Source organism: Elgaria multicarinata, chromosome 2 (assembly GCF_023053635.1).
Source record: "Elgaria multicarinata webbii isolate HBS135686 ecotype San Diego chromosome 2, rElgMul1.1.pri, whole genome shotgun sequence".
Lineage (NCBI taxonomy): Eukaryota > Metazoa > Chordata > Lepidosauria > Squamata > Anguidae > Elgaria > Elgaria multicarinata.
In genome coordinates, this window is record NC_086172.1 from 160,315,733 (window position 1) to 160,332,180 (window position 16,448).

At 43.1% G+C, this 16,448-nt stretch overlaps 1 protein-coding gene across 1 annotated transcript in view; it reads right to left on the bottom strand.

The window, feature by feature from the left end:
- Positions 1-16,175, bottom strand: part of ATG2B (autophagy related 2B) — a 64,498-nt gene extending 48,323 nt beyond the window's left edge. Inside the window, exons 1-8 of the mRNA XM_063118016.1 lie at positions 15,468-16,175; positions 11,124-11,286; positions 9,421-9,573; positions 8,668-8,770; positions 5,114-5,276; positions 3,910-4,089; positions 1,284-1,380; positions 126-308 (exon numbers count right to left, since the gene is read on the bottom strand). Coding sequence (XP_062974086.1) covers positions 126-308; positions 1,284-1,380; positions 3,910-4,089; positions 5,114-5,276; positions 8,668-8,770; positions 9,421-9,573; positions 11,124-11,286; positions 15,468-15,629 — 1,204 coding nt within the window. The 5' untranslated portion in view covers positions 15,630-16,175. The remainder of the gene's footprint in view (positions 1-125; positions 309-1,283; positions 1,381-3,909; positions 4,090-5,113; positions 5,277-8,667; positions 8,771-9,420; positions 9,574-11,123; positions 11,287-15,467) is intronic.
- Positions 16,176-16,448: the final 273 nt, after the last annotated feature.

Consider the following 16,448-nt stretch of genomic DNA (forward strand, 5'->3'; position numbering starts at 1 on the left):
TTATAGTCATAACCTAGAGAGAAGATGATTAAAACTGTCTGGCTTTCTCAAAGACCTGAAAGTTTCTACACAGTACACTGAAAGTGGCTTGAATATGTCCTAGGACGTTCAAGTTGGTTGCTCACCACGACTTGAAGGAGTTCTGGCTGCCTCAGTCTCATAAAAACTTGGATCAGATTGTGTGCCTGTTGGCAAAGTTTCTTTCCTTAAGTAACGGTTGAGCTCCATTTGAATCCGATACTCATCTTCCTGCTGCATTGGTCGATTTTTCCTGTCTTTCTTAGACAATTCCATTCTATTGGGATTCTCTGTAGTCAAACACAAGATACTGAAACATGACTTCTGATTCAACTCTCACGTTCCAGAGTACACAAACATTCCTTGCCCCTGCCCAGTTTAGCTTTTCCAATTAGAAACACATATTCAAAATACTCTCATAGGTAATAAAATTACAAGAACATAAAGGCAGGTACTCAGTATTCTTATATAGAATTGGAGTAGGTATTTCAGAACCTGGGAGCTGGTTATATATATTTTCCAATTTCAGACTTTGCTGCTAGTTAACACTTTTCAGAAGGAGTACATATGCCAGAAATTAGTGTACAAAAGGAACAAGCTGACATGCGAGGAGGCAATTAACATTTTCTGACTTGGGACTTCTTTTTAGTTCCCTGAAGCTTGTATTCAGCAGTAGGTATGATACATACACTTGAATACAACACGCACTCATGCAATGGGATTTCTCAGTCTCTCCTCTTGCCTGCAGCCCCCCATGCATCCAAATCTGCTCCAGAGTTCCCCAAACTTCAAGGGCAGATTTTTTTGGAGGGGGGGCACATAGGGATTGTAGGGGGGAGAGGAAATCTGTTCTGACAGCAGTTTCCTTTCCACTGGCAGAACACCACTGGATCCATGCCACTGATATAAAGAAAAGGTTCTCTCCTCTTATGGTAATCAGTAAGAGACAAGCTTCTGACTTGGTTAACCTAGTTGTATCTTTTACTACTATCAAACTTACCTAAAAATAACCCCTCTTCCTTTCTTATCAGAAGTGTAAAAAATGGGAGCTCTCCTGATACAGCAAAGGGGAAGACTACATTGACAATGGTAGCAAGGGCTGCTCTCACCACAGACAGAGACCTGGTTTGCATGTAACAATTTATGAATTGTTACCCATGAATTGTTAGGGCTGCACAGGACAGAGTGCAAGTGCTGCCTCCCACCTGCCACTTCCACTTTGCAACCAGTTTCTGATCACATTACACAATGCAATGTCTACTTACCTGGTCCAGCAATAGCTGCTAACATATCCAACAGAAGATGTACCTGTCTGGGTGACAGGAACAGGTGTATGGAATCTATCTGTCCATCTACATCCAACTTTAAAAGAAGAAGAAAAAAGATTTTTAACCATAGTTTGTCTCTGTGTGCAAATCTGACCAGATTCACTAACTACAGATTGTTTGGAGTCAACAAATGAGGATTTGAAACCATGGTTTGAAAGCAGTTTGTGAAACACAGCTTGGAATAACTGTGATTTGTCATTATGCCTGTATACTCTCTTCAATAGTTCTAAATGGGAGTAGGCTCTACACAGGATGAGTGTGCTAGCAGCACCTTTGCCATTGTTCTCGTCACCCTCCATGTGAAGAGGGCAACTGTGCGCAGTCAAAAGTCTCCTCAATCCATGCAGACTCTCCACGAGGGTTCTAAATTTTACAGAGAGCTCTCCACTTTCCCTCTACCCATGGAGTGTCATGATGATGACGGGGGAGGCAGACTAGCATGCTTGTCCCTCCTTGCACTCTTTGCATATAGAACCTACACACATATACAATTGAAGAATGTTTGCATCCTGGCTTAATTCTAGTATGCTGCAGAGATGCGATAGAAAAGCAAGTCAAAAACAAAACCCCTCACATTTAAGAGACTCTAGTGGGGGCTTCCATAGTCAACTGTCCCTCCACACTCAGGATTGTGCTGCAAGTGGTTGAAAATGAGGAGGAGTGTCTTTGTGCGCCACATCCCATTGCTCGGTGTTGTTCCGCAATTGTTCCGCAAGGCTCGGTGCTTGGCCCGTTGTTGTTCTCTCTATACATGCTGCCCTTGGGTAAGCTTATCCAATCTCACGGCCTCCAATATCACCTGTATGCCGACGATACACAATTATATCTCTCATCTCCGGAACTTTCTCCTGATGTTCACGATCGTATCTCGGCATGTCTCTCAGATATCTCAGCCTGGCTGCTTCATCGTCGTTTGAAACTTAACATGGCAAAGACTGAATTGCTTGTTTTTCCTCCTAAACCTTCTCCTCACCTCTCATTCTCTCTTACTGTCAATGATGTCACGCTTACTCCGGTCACGGAAGCTCATAGTCTTGGCTTTATATTTGACTCCTCGCTCTCCTTTACTCCTCACATCGAGGCAGTAGCTAAATCCTGTCGTTTCTTCCTGTATAATATTGCCAGGATCCAACCATTTTTGTCTGTCTCTTCTGCCAAGACTCTCGTTCACGCACTGGTTATCTCTCGGTTGGACTACTGCAACCTTCTTCTCTCTGGCCTTCCTTCGTCTCACATCAGTCCGCTGGTCTCTGTCCACCACTCTGCCGCTAAGATCATCTTCTTGGCTCGCCGCTCTGACCATGTCACTCCACTTCTGAAATCTCTTCATTGGCTTCCAACTCACTCCAGAATCCAATATAAACTTCTCCTGCTGACCTTCAAAGCTCTTCACGGTCTAGCTCCTGCCTATCTCTCCTCTCTCATCTCACACTATCGCCCCGCTCGTGCTCTCCGCTCCTCTGATGCCATGCTTCTCGCCTGCCCAAGGACCTCCACTTCCCTTACTCGGCTTCGTCCTTTTTCTTCTGCTGCCCCTTACGCCTGGAACGCTCTTCCAGAACACTTGAGAACTACAAACTCAATCACTGCTTTTAAAACTCAGCTAAAAACTTTTCTTTTCCCTATAGCCTTCAAATATTGAGTTTGTTCTGACTCTATACTGTTTAGCTTCACCCTACCTGGTGCCTGTTTACACTTCCCTGTGCCTGTTCGCATTCTCCTTCCCTCTTTATTGTTTACTACAACTTATTAGATTGTAAGCCTACGCGGCAGGTTCCTGCTATTTACTGTGTTATCTGTACAGCACCATGTACACTGATGGTGCTATATAAATAAATAATAATAATAATAATAATGCAGCTGGCAAATGGTAAGAGAAATGCTGAAATGGTGACAGCTTGGACACCACAAAGGACTTCAGTACATTAGCCAGTCAGTCACAAGAGGTAGTGCACAGATAAACCAATATTAGGCAACACCTGCAAGCTGGATCCCGGCTTGTTCAATGAACCACAGTTAAAACAAACTATGGCTTAGTATTACGTTCAAATGCAGCCACTGACATAGTCATACTAGTCCATCAGTTGCTAATGAATTTGATGACTGCAATCTGTACCTGGCCATCCATTTACTAAAAAGAACATTCAGTAGCAGCAGCACTTGCAGAAAGAGTGGCAGGTGCTCTTACCTCAATGCTGCCCTGGGATGGCCAATTTGCCAGACCCAGGAGAAGGGAAGAAAAAACAAGCATGCAGCAGTTGTAACAATGCTCTGTAGACTACCCATAAGGATTTAAAATGATAGCAATGCAATTGCTCAGAAACCATAATATGTGTGCCCTTTTCTCTTCTCTGGACTGAGCAGATTGGCCAATCAGAGCTTAACCACGTGCAAGAAAGTCTAATCAATGAAAGAGGAAGGAAAGTGAGATATCTACATCAAGCCTTGGGAGTGACAAATAACAAAGAGAAAATGAATGACTGCATTTTTGTCAACAACTGTAAGTCTGTATTAGCTATCTGAATGTGTACCTTTACCTGTAACACAAGAAGCTACTACTAACCTTTGCTCCTGGAAGCACTTCATTTTGCTTTAATGTAAGACTCAGTTCCATCCTTCCAATTAATCTACATATCTGCACAGGGTCTGAAGGAGAAACTTCTGGCAGGTTTCTTGCTAATTGTGGGTGTGGCTCATATACAATTTTTGGGTTCCAGCTAGGTGAAAGCTTTGGTTCTGTTACCTTTTAAAAAAATATGAAAAAAGGAGTTAAAACATATTGCAATTAAGAACATTAAGAAGCATACACAGTGAGAGTTTATATGAAAACTGAACCATTATTCAGTACCTAGCATCATGCTAGAGAGCCCTGGAAGAAAGTGATTCAACCGTTTCCAGTATTATACTATTATGAACTGCTTTCACAGATCATAACACTCTGACTGGAAGGCCATACGAACTAAGAAACAACCAATTTATAATTTTTAATACAGTATATCATTTTAATGAACATATATCTATATATCTATATTTGTGAACTCTTTGCATTATTTCATTTGTAACAACTGTAACTTGTTTTCCTCCAAGGAGTAAATTAAGAGTTAGACTAGCAACAGCTCTGAGTTAGCCTGGGCTAAATGACAGCTCTGCCACTCATTGGGTGACCATGGCTATTTGAACCTGGTTTTCCCACAACATTCTAGCCACCAAATCATAGAATAGCAGAGTTGGAAGGGGCCTACAAGGCCGTTGAGTCCAACCCCCTGCTCGATGCAGGAATCCACCCTAAAGCATCCCAGACAGATGCTTGTCCAGCTGCCTCTTGAATGCCTCTAGTGTGGGAGAGCCCACAACCTCCCTAGGTAACTGATTCCATTGTCGTACTGCTCTAACAGTCAGGAAGTTTTTCCTGATGTCCAGCTGGAATCTGGCTTCCTGTAAATCACACTGTATATTCTTAGAAATCTTTTACTACAAAATGTAGGAAGTAATTTGCGTAACTGGATGTAACCCAAGATTTGAGAGTTGCAAGACATCTTGCTCAATTTAGCCCTCACAGAATTAGAATCTGAGACATTCAACACCACAGATAGGGGAAGAAACTTGAGAATTAAAAAAAAGTGGGCAAAGGGTCACTCTTTATGTTTTTGTGTGTGTGCCTCTGTCAGAGACAACTAGGATGAATACATGAATGTAGCTTAACACATAGTAATATATTCTAGCCCTCATCTATGCATGTGCATAAACACAGATTTAAATATTTTTACCAACTGTGTAGCTGAACACACTGGAGAGGATTTTGCCGATGCTGGAAATTCATCCCAGAAGAAAGAAACACCTGAGAGCTGTAGTAATTTGTGAGCAAAAGCTGTGGGCTGATGCACATTAATTCCAGAGCATTCATCAGCAGTTTCATCACAGTATATTGTTCTGGAAAGGTGGAAATAAAATGATGAAATAAGGAGAGAACAAAAAAAATTACTAACATGGCTTTGCTTTACATTGCATCTCCAGTTATGTTTGCAAGCATTTCATCATTATTGCTCTTAAAAGAGCCACTGATGATCTTATATGGAAGACAACCTTTAGCTATGCATATACATGAGTAAATTATAGATTAACAAAACAACTGAGTGTGGGAAAATAGCTCTGGGGAACCAAACTTCATATCTGGGTTCTGCCAAGTTTAGCACCCTTACAGATTGTATTGCATGAGCACAAAGACTCCCTGTTCCAACCTGGCATTGCATTATTGTACTGTATAAGTACAGAAAACTTCTGTGTACATATACCATATCTTGCAATATCATTAATGCTTTGGGCTCTATGGCAGAATCCCACGATTTCCCCCAAACTATCCCCTAACTCAAATAACCTGGAAGCTTTAGCAACAGAGCCCCTGGATTGAAATTGCTGCTGGTGAACGTCAGGTCGGTGAATGGCCTGGCCTATATCACAGACTTGGTTGGATGAAGCTGGGGGTGTTAATCTCGCTCAGCTTTGCCCCACAGGATTCTCTGTCCAGCAGCAGGAAAGGCCTGGGAGTGGGGGCAGGGAGGTGGAGTGGCAGTGGTCTATCGGGATTCTATCTCCCTGACCAGGTGCCCTATCCCACAGTCTGCGGGGTTCAATGTGTGTGTCTGAAGGTGGGTGCCTGGGACAGAACAGGAATTCTGTTGGTGTACCATCCACCCCGCTGCTCAAGCGTCTCCCTTCCTGAGCTAGCCAGGGTAGTCTCGGGATCAACATCCATGCTGAGGCTGTCCTGTTGGGAGTGGCTCAGGACTTCATGTCTGCTATGACAACCATGGGGCTGTCCCAAATAGTATCTGGCCCCACCCATGCTGCTGGGCACACTTTGGACCTTATTTTCTGTGCTGGATGGGGTGACAGGGATCTGATTGTGGAGGAACTTTCTACAGTTCCACTGTCATGGACAGATCACTATCTGGTGGTGTTTAGACTTGCTGGCACTCAGAACCTCTGCAGGGGTGGAGGACCAATTAAGATGGTCCGCCCCAAGAGGCTGATGGATCCAAATGGTTTCCTGATGGCTCTTGGGGATTTTCCTGTTGCCTCATCAGGCAAGTCTGTCGAAGCCCTGGTCAATCTCTGGAATGGAGAAATGACCAGGGCAGTGGACATAATTGCTCCTGAGCATCCTCTCTCACAAAGTGGAGCTACACCAACCCCCTGGTTTTCCAGGGAGTTGGCGGCGATGAAATAAGTGAGATGGAGACTAGAGCGACATGGGCAGAAAACTCGGAGTGAATCCAATCAAACACGAGCTAGAGCCTATTTGAAAGCTTCCTCCGTGGCAATATGGGCAGCAAAGAAACTATTTTTTCTGTTACTATTGCATCTGCAAAGAGCTGTCCAGCAGAACTGTTTCAAGTGGTCAGGGACCTGTTACATACTGGCCCCCAAGAGGAGTATTCAGACCTTTCAACAGCCAGCTGTGACCAATTTGCCCAGCACTTTGCAGACAAAATCGCTCAGATCCGCTCCGACTTGGATGCTATAGTTGATACAGACCCAGTGGAGGTAACCTTGGCACCTGCTTGTGCAGTATTATTGGATACTTTTCAATTTGTATAGCCTGATGATGTGGGCAGGATTCTTGGAGAGGTGAGAGCCACCACATATATGCTAGATCCTTGCTCTTCCTGGCTTATAAAAGCAGCCAGAGGACGACTGGCTGAGTGGATAAGTGAAGTGGTCAATGCCTCCCTTTGCCAAGGCAGGGTGCCAACCTGCTTGAAGAAGGTAGTGGTAAGACCCCACATTGAAAAAGCCCTCCTTGAATCCCACCATATTGGATAATTACCAGCCAGTCTCCAATATTCCATTTTTGGGCAAGGTATTAGAGCGTGTAGTGGCCTCCCAACTCCAGGGATTCCTGGATGAGACGGATTATCTAGATCTGTTTCAATCTGGCTTCAGACCTGGTTATGGGTCAGAAACAGTTTTGGTCGCCTTGGTGGATGACCTATGCTGGGAACTGGATAGGGGGAGTGTGTCCCTGTTGGTTCTGCTGGACCTCTCAGCAGCGTACAATACCATCAACCTTGGTATCCTTCTTGGCCGCCTTGCTGGGATGGGACTTGGAGGCACTGTTTTAGTGGCTCCATGCCTTCCTGGAGGGGCGGACCCAGAAGGTGGTGCTGGGGAACTCCTGTTTGATTCCTTGGCTGTTGGCCTGTGGAGTCCCTCAAGGCTCTGTTTTGTCCCCCATGCTATTTAACATATACATGAAACCGTTGGGAGAGGTGATCCGGAGTTTGGGTGTGTGGTGCCACCAGTACACTGATGACACCCAGCTCTGCTACTCCTTTCCACCCAATTCCAAGGAAGCTGCTTCTGTGCTAAACTGGTGTCTGTCAGTGGTAATGGACTGGATGAGGGCAAACAAATTGAAGCTTAATTCTGACAAGACAGAGGTGTGCTTTGTCAGTTGAAAGGCAGATCAGGGAATAGGGATTCAGCTTGTGCTGGATGGGGTTACACTCCCCCTGAAGACACAAGTTTGCAGCTTGGGTGTACTCCTGGATTGATCCTGAATGCCCAGGTTTCAGCGGTGGCCAGGAGAACATCTGCACAGTTAAAGCTAGTGCACCAACTGCGCCCATTCCTTGAGATGTCGGACTTGGCCACAGTGACACGTGTCTTAGTTACATCCCGTTTGGATTACTGTAGCGCTCTATGTGGGGCTGCCTTTGAAGACTGTTCAGAAACTTCAGCTGGTTCAAAGAGCTGCAGCCAGATTGTTGACCGGGGCTGCTTACAGGGAACATACAACTCCCCTATTAAAATACTCCACTGGCTTCCAGTCTGTTTCCGGGCACAATTCAAAGTGCTGGTTATCACCTATAAATCCCTCTACAGCTCGGGTCCAGGTTATTTGAAAGACCATATTCTCCCATAAGAGCCTACCCATGCTCTGAGATCTTCTCAGCTCCCTCTGTGCTACACTTCCGGATGCAGGCAAAACCTTTTTTTGTTTCAGCAGGCTTTTGGAGCTACCCTGGAACTGTATTAATGTATTGGATTCCCCCCGCTTTTAATCTGTTACTGTTTTTAAATTTTTTAATATGTTTTTAATTTTACTGTACGTTTAATTCTATTTTAACTTCTGTAAATTTATATTTATATGTTTTAATTGTACATGTAATAAGTCTCCAGTCCAGATCAGTTCTGCTATTAGTACAATCAGCCCCCAGATTCTAGTTATTGTGGAATTCAACAGCACCCGTAGTGTAATTTCTCATATAAAAGGACAAGGTAACATTCTAATCTTCGCTTAAAACAACAGACTACTTACTTCTCAATGCGAATTTCAAGCGCTGTACCACTTTTAGAATTATCTGGCACATGTTCAATTCTCAGAACAGTTTCTAAAAAGTTGACTTTCACTCTTCTTAAAACTATAGTGAAGAAATCAAAATGAGAGATGGGGTGACATAAAAATGAAGAAAATACACATGAAATATACATGATTCACCTATAGAGACATTTATGTCTCTCTTACCATAAAATAACTATTCTCTTCCCCTCCCCTAGCACCCAAATATGGATCACCTTGCACGAGTTTATATAAAAGAAACAGCTGGTATGTGCTTCCCTCGTAACTATGCAGCACTTCCTCAGGAGGTAAGTAACTTGAGGATTAAGTCACTGGGAAGGAAAGGGTCTGCTGAATCATTATTAAGGAGCATACATAGTGACTTCCTCTTCTTCATAATGACTAGCTCACAGTGGTCCATACATGCACACCTGGCGATAGGCAAAAAGAGGTCTCACTGGACCCTACAATAATTTCCACTGTGGGCACACACACCATGCTCCAAATATTTAAGTTGGTATCTGTTCATATCACACGTTAATTTCTTATAACCTGAACAGAGTGCTAGATTTTGTATATACAAGGAATTCACTTCCTCAAATAAACTGACAGCATGAGAAACAGACATTTCTAGACTAGAATTATAATACTTAAGTTCACCCAATTGACAAGAGATACCTAAGGTTTACAAAATGTGACTTAGTATACAGCTTTGGAGTTTATGAATAGTACCTGTTTCAATCGTTTCAGCAAACTTCTCAAGTCCTTCAAATGGCTGGGACCCTTCTCCTTGCTCATCTGTTAGTTTCTGGCTAAGACATTCTTTTGCAAGCTGCATACTACTAGTCATAAAGCTTGACCAATACATGGGCTCTGAACCAGAAGCTAGAAAACAAGAGATAAGCTTCAGATATTTTACCAATAAAAGACTTCAGCAAGTGTAAGATCAAAACCAAAGTGCATCATGCAGGGATCTCCTTGGAATAAATCAGAAGTACAGCTTCTGAATATGAGAATCCTTATGATCATGTATTGATTGCATGCCTGTCATCTTGCTCACTGCTTCCTGCTACAGATATATTTCCAGATAACATAGATACAGCACACTAGAATTTAGGAAGAAAGTATTGTGGAATGGGAAAAAAGCAGTGTAGAAGATCACAGGTATAAATGGGGCAACACATGTGCTGCCCACATATTGCAAAAGCAGTGAAATACATGCAAACCCTTCCAGTATTGTATTATTTTAATAGGACACGAAGGAGTTAACATAAAGCAGTTGATTTCACGTAGACCAGGAGCTCCAAGGAAAAAGTGGTTGAAAGTCTCACATAAGCTTTCCCAGCAGTTGCAAGGTACCTCAAATAGGTTTATACTGTCTGAGAATGAAAAGCAGGATTTGTTTTCAGAAGAGCACACTGTGGTGCATGAGGAAGACACAGCAATACAATGATAAAATGAGTCTGCTCTTTTCACGTATTCCGGGTTCTGATTATGTAGAGTGACCCTATGAAAAGGAGGACAGGGCTCCTGTATCTTTGACAGTTGTATTGAAAAGGGAATTTCAGCAGGTGTCATTTGTATATATGGAGAACCTGGTGAAATTTCCTCTTCATCACAACAGTTAAAGCTGCAGGTGCCCTGCCCTCTTTTAAATCTGGTCACAGTATAGCTGCAGTATAGCTCCTGCAGCTTTAACTGTTGTGATGAAGAGGAAATTTCACCAGATGCAATATGCATACAAATGACACCTGCTGAAATTCCCTTTTCTATGCAATGTTAAAGATACAGGAGCTCTGTCCTCCTTTTCATATGGTCACCCTAGATTATGCAGCTGCAGCCAGTCCAACATGAGGACTAGCATTTTTACGGGGGGGGGGGGGGGGGGATGGGACTTAAAATCAGATGTCAGTCCATAACACATAGATCAAGCTGCTCAGAGCATTGTGTGTGTGTTTCAATAGATTCAATTTGTTTTCATGGAGATCTGGAAGACTGTTTACAATGCCAAATTAATCCATACAACATTGAGATTCCGAGATATTGATGGTAGGATATGAGCCAAAAAGGTTTGGAAACCTTATCTGAACTGTGGGTAGCACCCTCCCACAACAAGGAGCCTTCCCCAACTTGGCACCTTCAGATCTTTGGGACTTTAACTCCCATCAGGCCTAGTGCTGGGAGTTGTAGTCCAACACATCTGCAGGACACAAGTTGGGGAAGGCTGATCTAAGGCCCATTTCTCTGCTATCTGATTAGGAATGGGTGACCCTGCAGATTGCTTAATAGAGGTCAGAGCTCACTATATCTAAATATTCCACCCATCTAAGTGTGCATGGTGACATTGGCGAAAAATAAATGAACTAATGATCATTTTAAAGCTAAAGCAACCAAGCAATTAAGAAGGGAAAGCAACTGTTATTTATTAAACATACCTAGACGGGGCCTTGGCTTCAAGACCATCTCTAAGCCCTTCACTTCAAGTGCACAGTTATCTTGAAGCAACGAGCCCCAGGGAATGGACAAAGAAATTGACTGAATAAATCCTTCAGTAACTTCCAGAGGAGCATCTGCAGACTCCAGAATCTCATTAAGACTCTAAAGTAAAGGGGGAAAGAATGCAAAATTAATGTTTACGTTAACGTAAGCAGAGCCTGTTCTTGTTGACGTTCATGACATTTCAGATTTAACTGTCTAAAAACCAAGCTCCCCGCAGTACTGTAATGTTAAACTGAAACACCAATTAAAGAAATAATTTTAAAAATACTAAGAAAAAATAGCTCTTATTTTCTGGATCCACCAAAACCTGAAATTTTTCTGTAAATACGACTATGTTCCCCTTTAATATCTATATCAATATAGTATACAGCAGATATATGGATTGTTGTTCCTGCCATGCTCCCATGAGAGCGTACATTTTTCTAATTCATACATCCAATTTCACCTGAATCACATTAACTAGTACCACAGTTTCAGGTTCTACCAGAAATTATTACATTTCAATTGTGGAAAACAAAAACCAAACCCTAAGTAACAACCAAAATATTTGTGAAAAAGCTTCATCATGGTACAAGATAAATAAAGTTCATGTAATGGCCATTTTACAATTGTCGCACCATTACAAACAAGCAAACAAATCCTTTTTGTTCAATGTATTATTATTGTGATCATCAGTTCTAAAATAGTCTAGAATATTATTCAAGGTAATAAACTCACATTAACATTTTCAAATGTTAAAACAACAACAGCCCTGTAGAAATGCAAATTCTTTAATTGGGAGCAAATATATTGAGAGCAAGAAAGATCCAATATTCCCCAAACAATTCAGCTGATAAACAAGGCAGTTCTGTCTCACTATAAATGTTCCCAATTTCATAGTCCTTCCTAACATCACAACCTGGACACTGTCAAGATGAAAAAAAAGCACAGTTCTGTTTGCTGGTTCTTTAACCACCATCTTATTTTCCTATCCCACAATCACTGTGGGAAACCACACAAAAAGCTTTCAAGTTTCCACACACCGTTGTAGCTGCACTCAATGTTGACGGAAAAAGGAAGTGCTTATATGTCTGTAAACTACTTTTCTATGAAGTGCACAAAGTAGTGTACAACAACACACAAAAACTAAACAGACAACAGATGAAATATCTAAAAGCCAAAGTTATAGATGCCCATCTTAAAATCAAATCACACATTTATGAGAAAATAAATTAAATGACAACAATTAAAGCAGACTGTAGAAACACAAACAGAACTTTAAGAACCAGAAATCTCAACTGCTGTGAACAGCATAGCACCTTGTAGAACATCCAAAACTACAACTGGAACTGATGAAAAGGAGAGAGAGTTGGTTTCATCTGCATACTGATGGAACCTCCCCCCACCCCAAAAAAAATTCAGTGATTTCACGTAGATGTTAAAATGCATGGGAGATAGAACTGAACCTCATGAAATCCTGTAGCATGAATGCAAAGGCCAAAACAGAAATCCCACGACAACATCTTCTGGAGCTTCCTATCAGTGCCTTGGTCAAATGGTGGGATACAGAGATGTCCTGGGCAGTTGACATGATCAGGCCTAAGCACCCTCTCCCTCTCTGCAGAGCCCATAGAGTTCCGTGGGTTGAGGGCAATGAAGCAAGAATACAAGTGGAAGAAGGCTCATGCTTAATCTGATCGAGCACAGGGCAGTAAGGATGGCAAAGAAGGATTTGTATTTTCCCAATGTCATCCAGCAGATGGTGAGTGGGTCCATTGTAATCTGATCCAGAGAGTTTTGGTTATACCTGGCACTCTGTGGCCAGATCTACACCAAGCAGGATATAACATTCTGAAAGTGGTTTGAAAATGGCATATAGCATATGTCATGGCCCCCAACAGTTGTCAGTGCACTCCAATACCATTATAAAGCAGCAGTGTAGAACATGCCTGTGATTCATTTGTGAGACACTTTGACAGCAAGGTAGCTTGTACCCACCACGACTTAGGACTCCAGCAGCTGTGGCATCTAGAACACCATCTGTTCTGTATGCATATCATCACACTTATATGTTAAATAGTGGCAGCAGCAGCATGCTCACAAAATAAATACTATGGAATGAGAATTAGGGCACTAAATAGGCAAGTTCTCAGATGTGGGTTTATTCAGCATTCGTTTATACCACAATGGAAAAAAACAGCAAGTCTTGGTTGCTAATTATAACTGTCACCAAAGCTACTCTCCAATTATCTCTTTTGATAGTCTGAGTAAAAACAATGCGATCACAATGCACTGTCCACTGATGTCAATGCTTATAGGTACTTTAAAGGGAGCGGGAAAATCTAACAAAGAAACAAGAATATAAAACTCAGGAGTTGCTCTCTAATGTCATAATGAGAAATACCCAGCTAAACCATTACAGCAGACATGACAGACAGTGGCTGTGGAGAGAAAAATGAAGATGCAGCAGATAATATGGAAGACAACCAGTGAGTAGTCCCTGATCCACATACTATTACTTCAATTTTCTTCTCACAGTTGGGGATGACGTCTGAATTTTTTTAAAAAAACTTTCTGTATCTAAATTCTAAAGAGGATCACTTGTAACAAAAAACTGGCATATAAAATAGCTAGATTAAAACTGAACAATTTATTTTAAAACACCTATGCCCATCAGCACATAAAAATAGGCAGATTTCCTAATATATGTATCTTTCTAGAACAGCATGCTAAAGCAAATAAAGGCCATTGGAGTTCTCATTAGAGGGCATTTAGGTTAAAACATTCAAATTCCACCTATCTGCTACAAAAACTGAACTGTGCCACAGGGGTCACAAGAGGAGAGTACCATATCTTACAAAGACCCTTTCAGCCAAATTACTTGTCCTCAATGTGCTTGCACAGAAGTCCCAATGCTGAACACCCCTAGTTATGTATAAAAATTGATTTCAGGATTCACAGCTAGCCCGTGCTCTTACACCATATGAAAAATAGACCACCCTTTCAGTAAAACACTATATTTAATTAAGCACTTTCAATTTGTAAAGAAAATAAAGCGTGAACTTGGTCAGCTTCCTGGAGAGCAACAGAACAGTCTTTTTAAAAAATCTCCAAAATTTTAAATCATCTGCAGCAAATATATCTAATCTTACAAATATCTGTTCAAAATATGAATTCTTCAGCAAACTAACTAAGCACCTGAGAAAAGTTCAACTTCAAGTTCTCTCAGTTACAAAAGTATTATGTGGGGTGAGAGGATGTGAGAAAAACATGTTTAAAATTGGACTGACAACCAAACAAAAATGTACATACCTTGACACTTCTCCAGTCACGTGAGATTATGTATAGTTTCTAGATCATCTCTTAACTAGAAGACTGGCAGGCAGTTACCAACTGATACAGACTTGACCCCACTAGCTCCCACTGCTCTGATCTGCCTACTAGGTTTTTGCCATGTCACATATCTGGAATAAATTTGAAAGTCTAAAAGCAAATTAGTTAAGAATGGGACTGTCACCAACAAAAAGAGCCTATCATTCCAATAATCCCAATGGTTTGAATGATTAATTTCAAAGTAAAGATACAAACTCAGTGGGTTAAATATGTGCTTCTAGATCATTTTCTCTGATCAGACTCCTCTTTGAAAGCATTGCTCCTCAGCTCAAAACAGTAATGCATTTTAAGATGCATTTTGCAGCCCATTCCTACAAAAGTTCATTCAGAAGTCAGCTTTAACTTAAGTGTAACCATGTACACATGCTTGAGATTACAGCCCAATTGAGACAGCATCTTCCAGGAAGGCTACCCACTGAAACTGCTTTATACATATTGACTTGGATGGGAATTTGATCATCGTTATTGGAGTGGGCAGGGAGGAGTATTTAGATTTTGATCCAACTACTTAGAAGTGAAATGTAACATTCACAGGTAAACCTGTTTACAGTTCTTCTAGCCAACAGTTGACTGACATTGGTGCTATCATTGCACAGAAATTGATCACACCGAATAGGCCAGCCTTCCCCAACCTGGTGCCCTCCAGATGCACAGGACTACAATTCTCATCATCTCAACGAGCACAACGTCCACGTTGGCTGGGGATGATGGGAGCTGTAGTCCAACATACATCGAGGGCACTAGGTTGGGGAAGGTTGGCCTATTCAATGTGCTCTGTCACAATGATAGCAACGGCGTAAAGCAACAGTTGGCTAGAACATCTGTCAAAGTCAAAACAGGGCTTGCCGCTTGACATACGGAGTTCTCCAGCAGGGAGAGGGTGGAGAAAGGACCGAAGCATCACTTACCCATTTATCTAGGGGCACCTGTGCCAAGGACCCAGTGCCTTGATAAAGATCTAAGGTGAGCTGTTCCAAGCTGAGCTTCTCCTGAAGGAAGTGGCCCAGGTATCTCTGCAGCAGGTACCTGCAGGCCCTTTTCTTGATGGACTCGGAAAAGGGCCAAGGCATGATGGCAAAAGAAAAGGGCTTTGCTAGAAGAAGAAGACAGGGATCCCGAGCCCGGTTTGGGGCGTGGACGAAGGAAGACCGGCGCCCCTACAACGGGGTCTGAAGAGAACGGGATGGAGGTTGGGAACAGGAGGAATGGAGTTTAGAAAATGACAACGGGCTTATGGACTCCCAGCTTCCTCTGCTGGGGACGGCCGAAGGAAACCAGGCGTTGTTCAGCGTCGCGAGGGTGACAAGACGAGGAAGCGGGGAGACGAGAAAGAGGGAACCAAGCGGGCTCTGGAGGGAGCCTGGGCCTCCCCCAGTCGGGGGGTGGGTGGGGAAGAGAGGCCTCCCCACAGTCCTTAGTCAGTCCCGTCCAAGCAGGAGTCAAATCCCAAGAGCCTGGAAAGGGCTTCGGCGCCAGCGACAACGACCGGCTCCATCCTGTCGCCTCCTCCACCTCACGCAGCCGCCGCCATCTTCTCAGCGCGCCCACCCCTGCAGGGAGGAGAGGGAAGGGGGCGGGGCTTAACGAGGCGCACGAGCCCCGAGGGGGCTTCTCCTTCTCGCCCCACTGAGCTCCAGAGGGCCCGTCGCGAGCGGCCGTTCTACCCGCCCCTCTGCTGCCGGCACGCAGACAAGCTTGGTTGTTGTTGCCGCTCGCTTGGCGCCTCCCCGTCGCGTAGCAGGCTCGGCAGGACGTCACTCCCACAGGCAAACGTCGTCACCTTCCTTCCCCCTCCCTGGCGGCGAGACGTCGACGCTGTGGGGGAGGAGATGGAAGTCACATGACTTAAGTCTTTTATTTATTTTTCTAAGCGAGCGTAGAGATAAGAA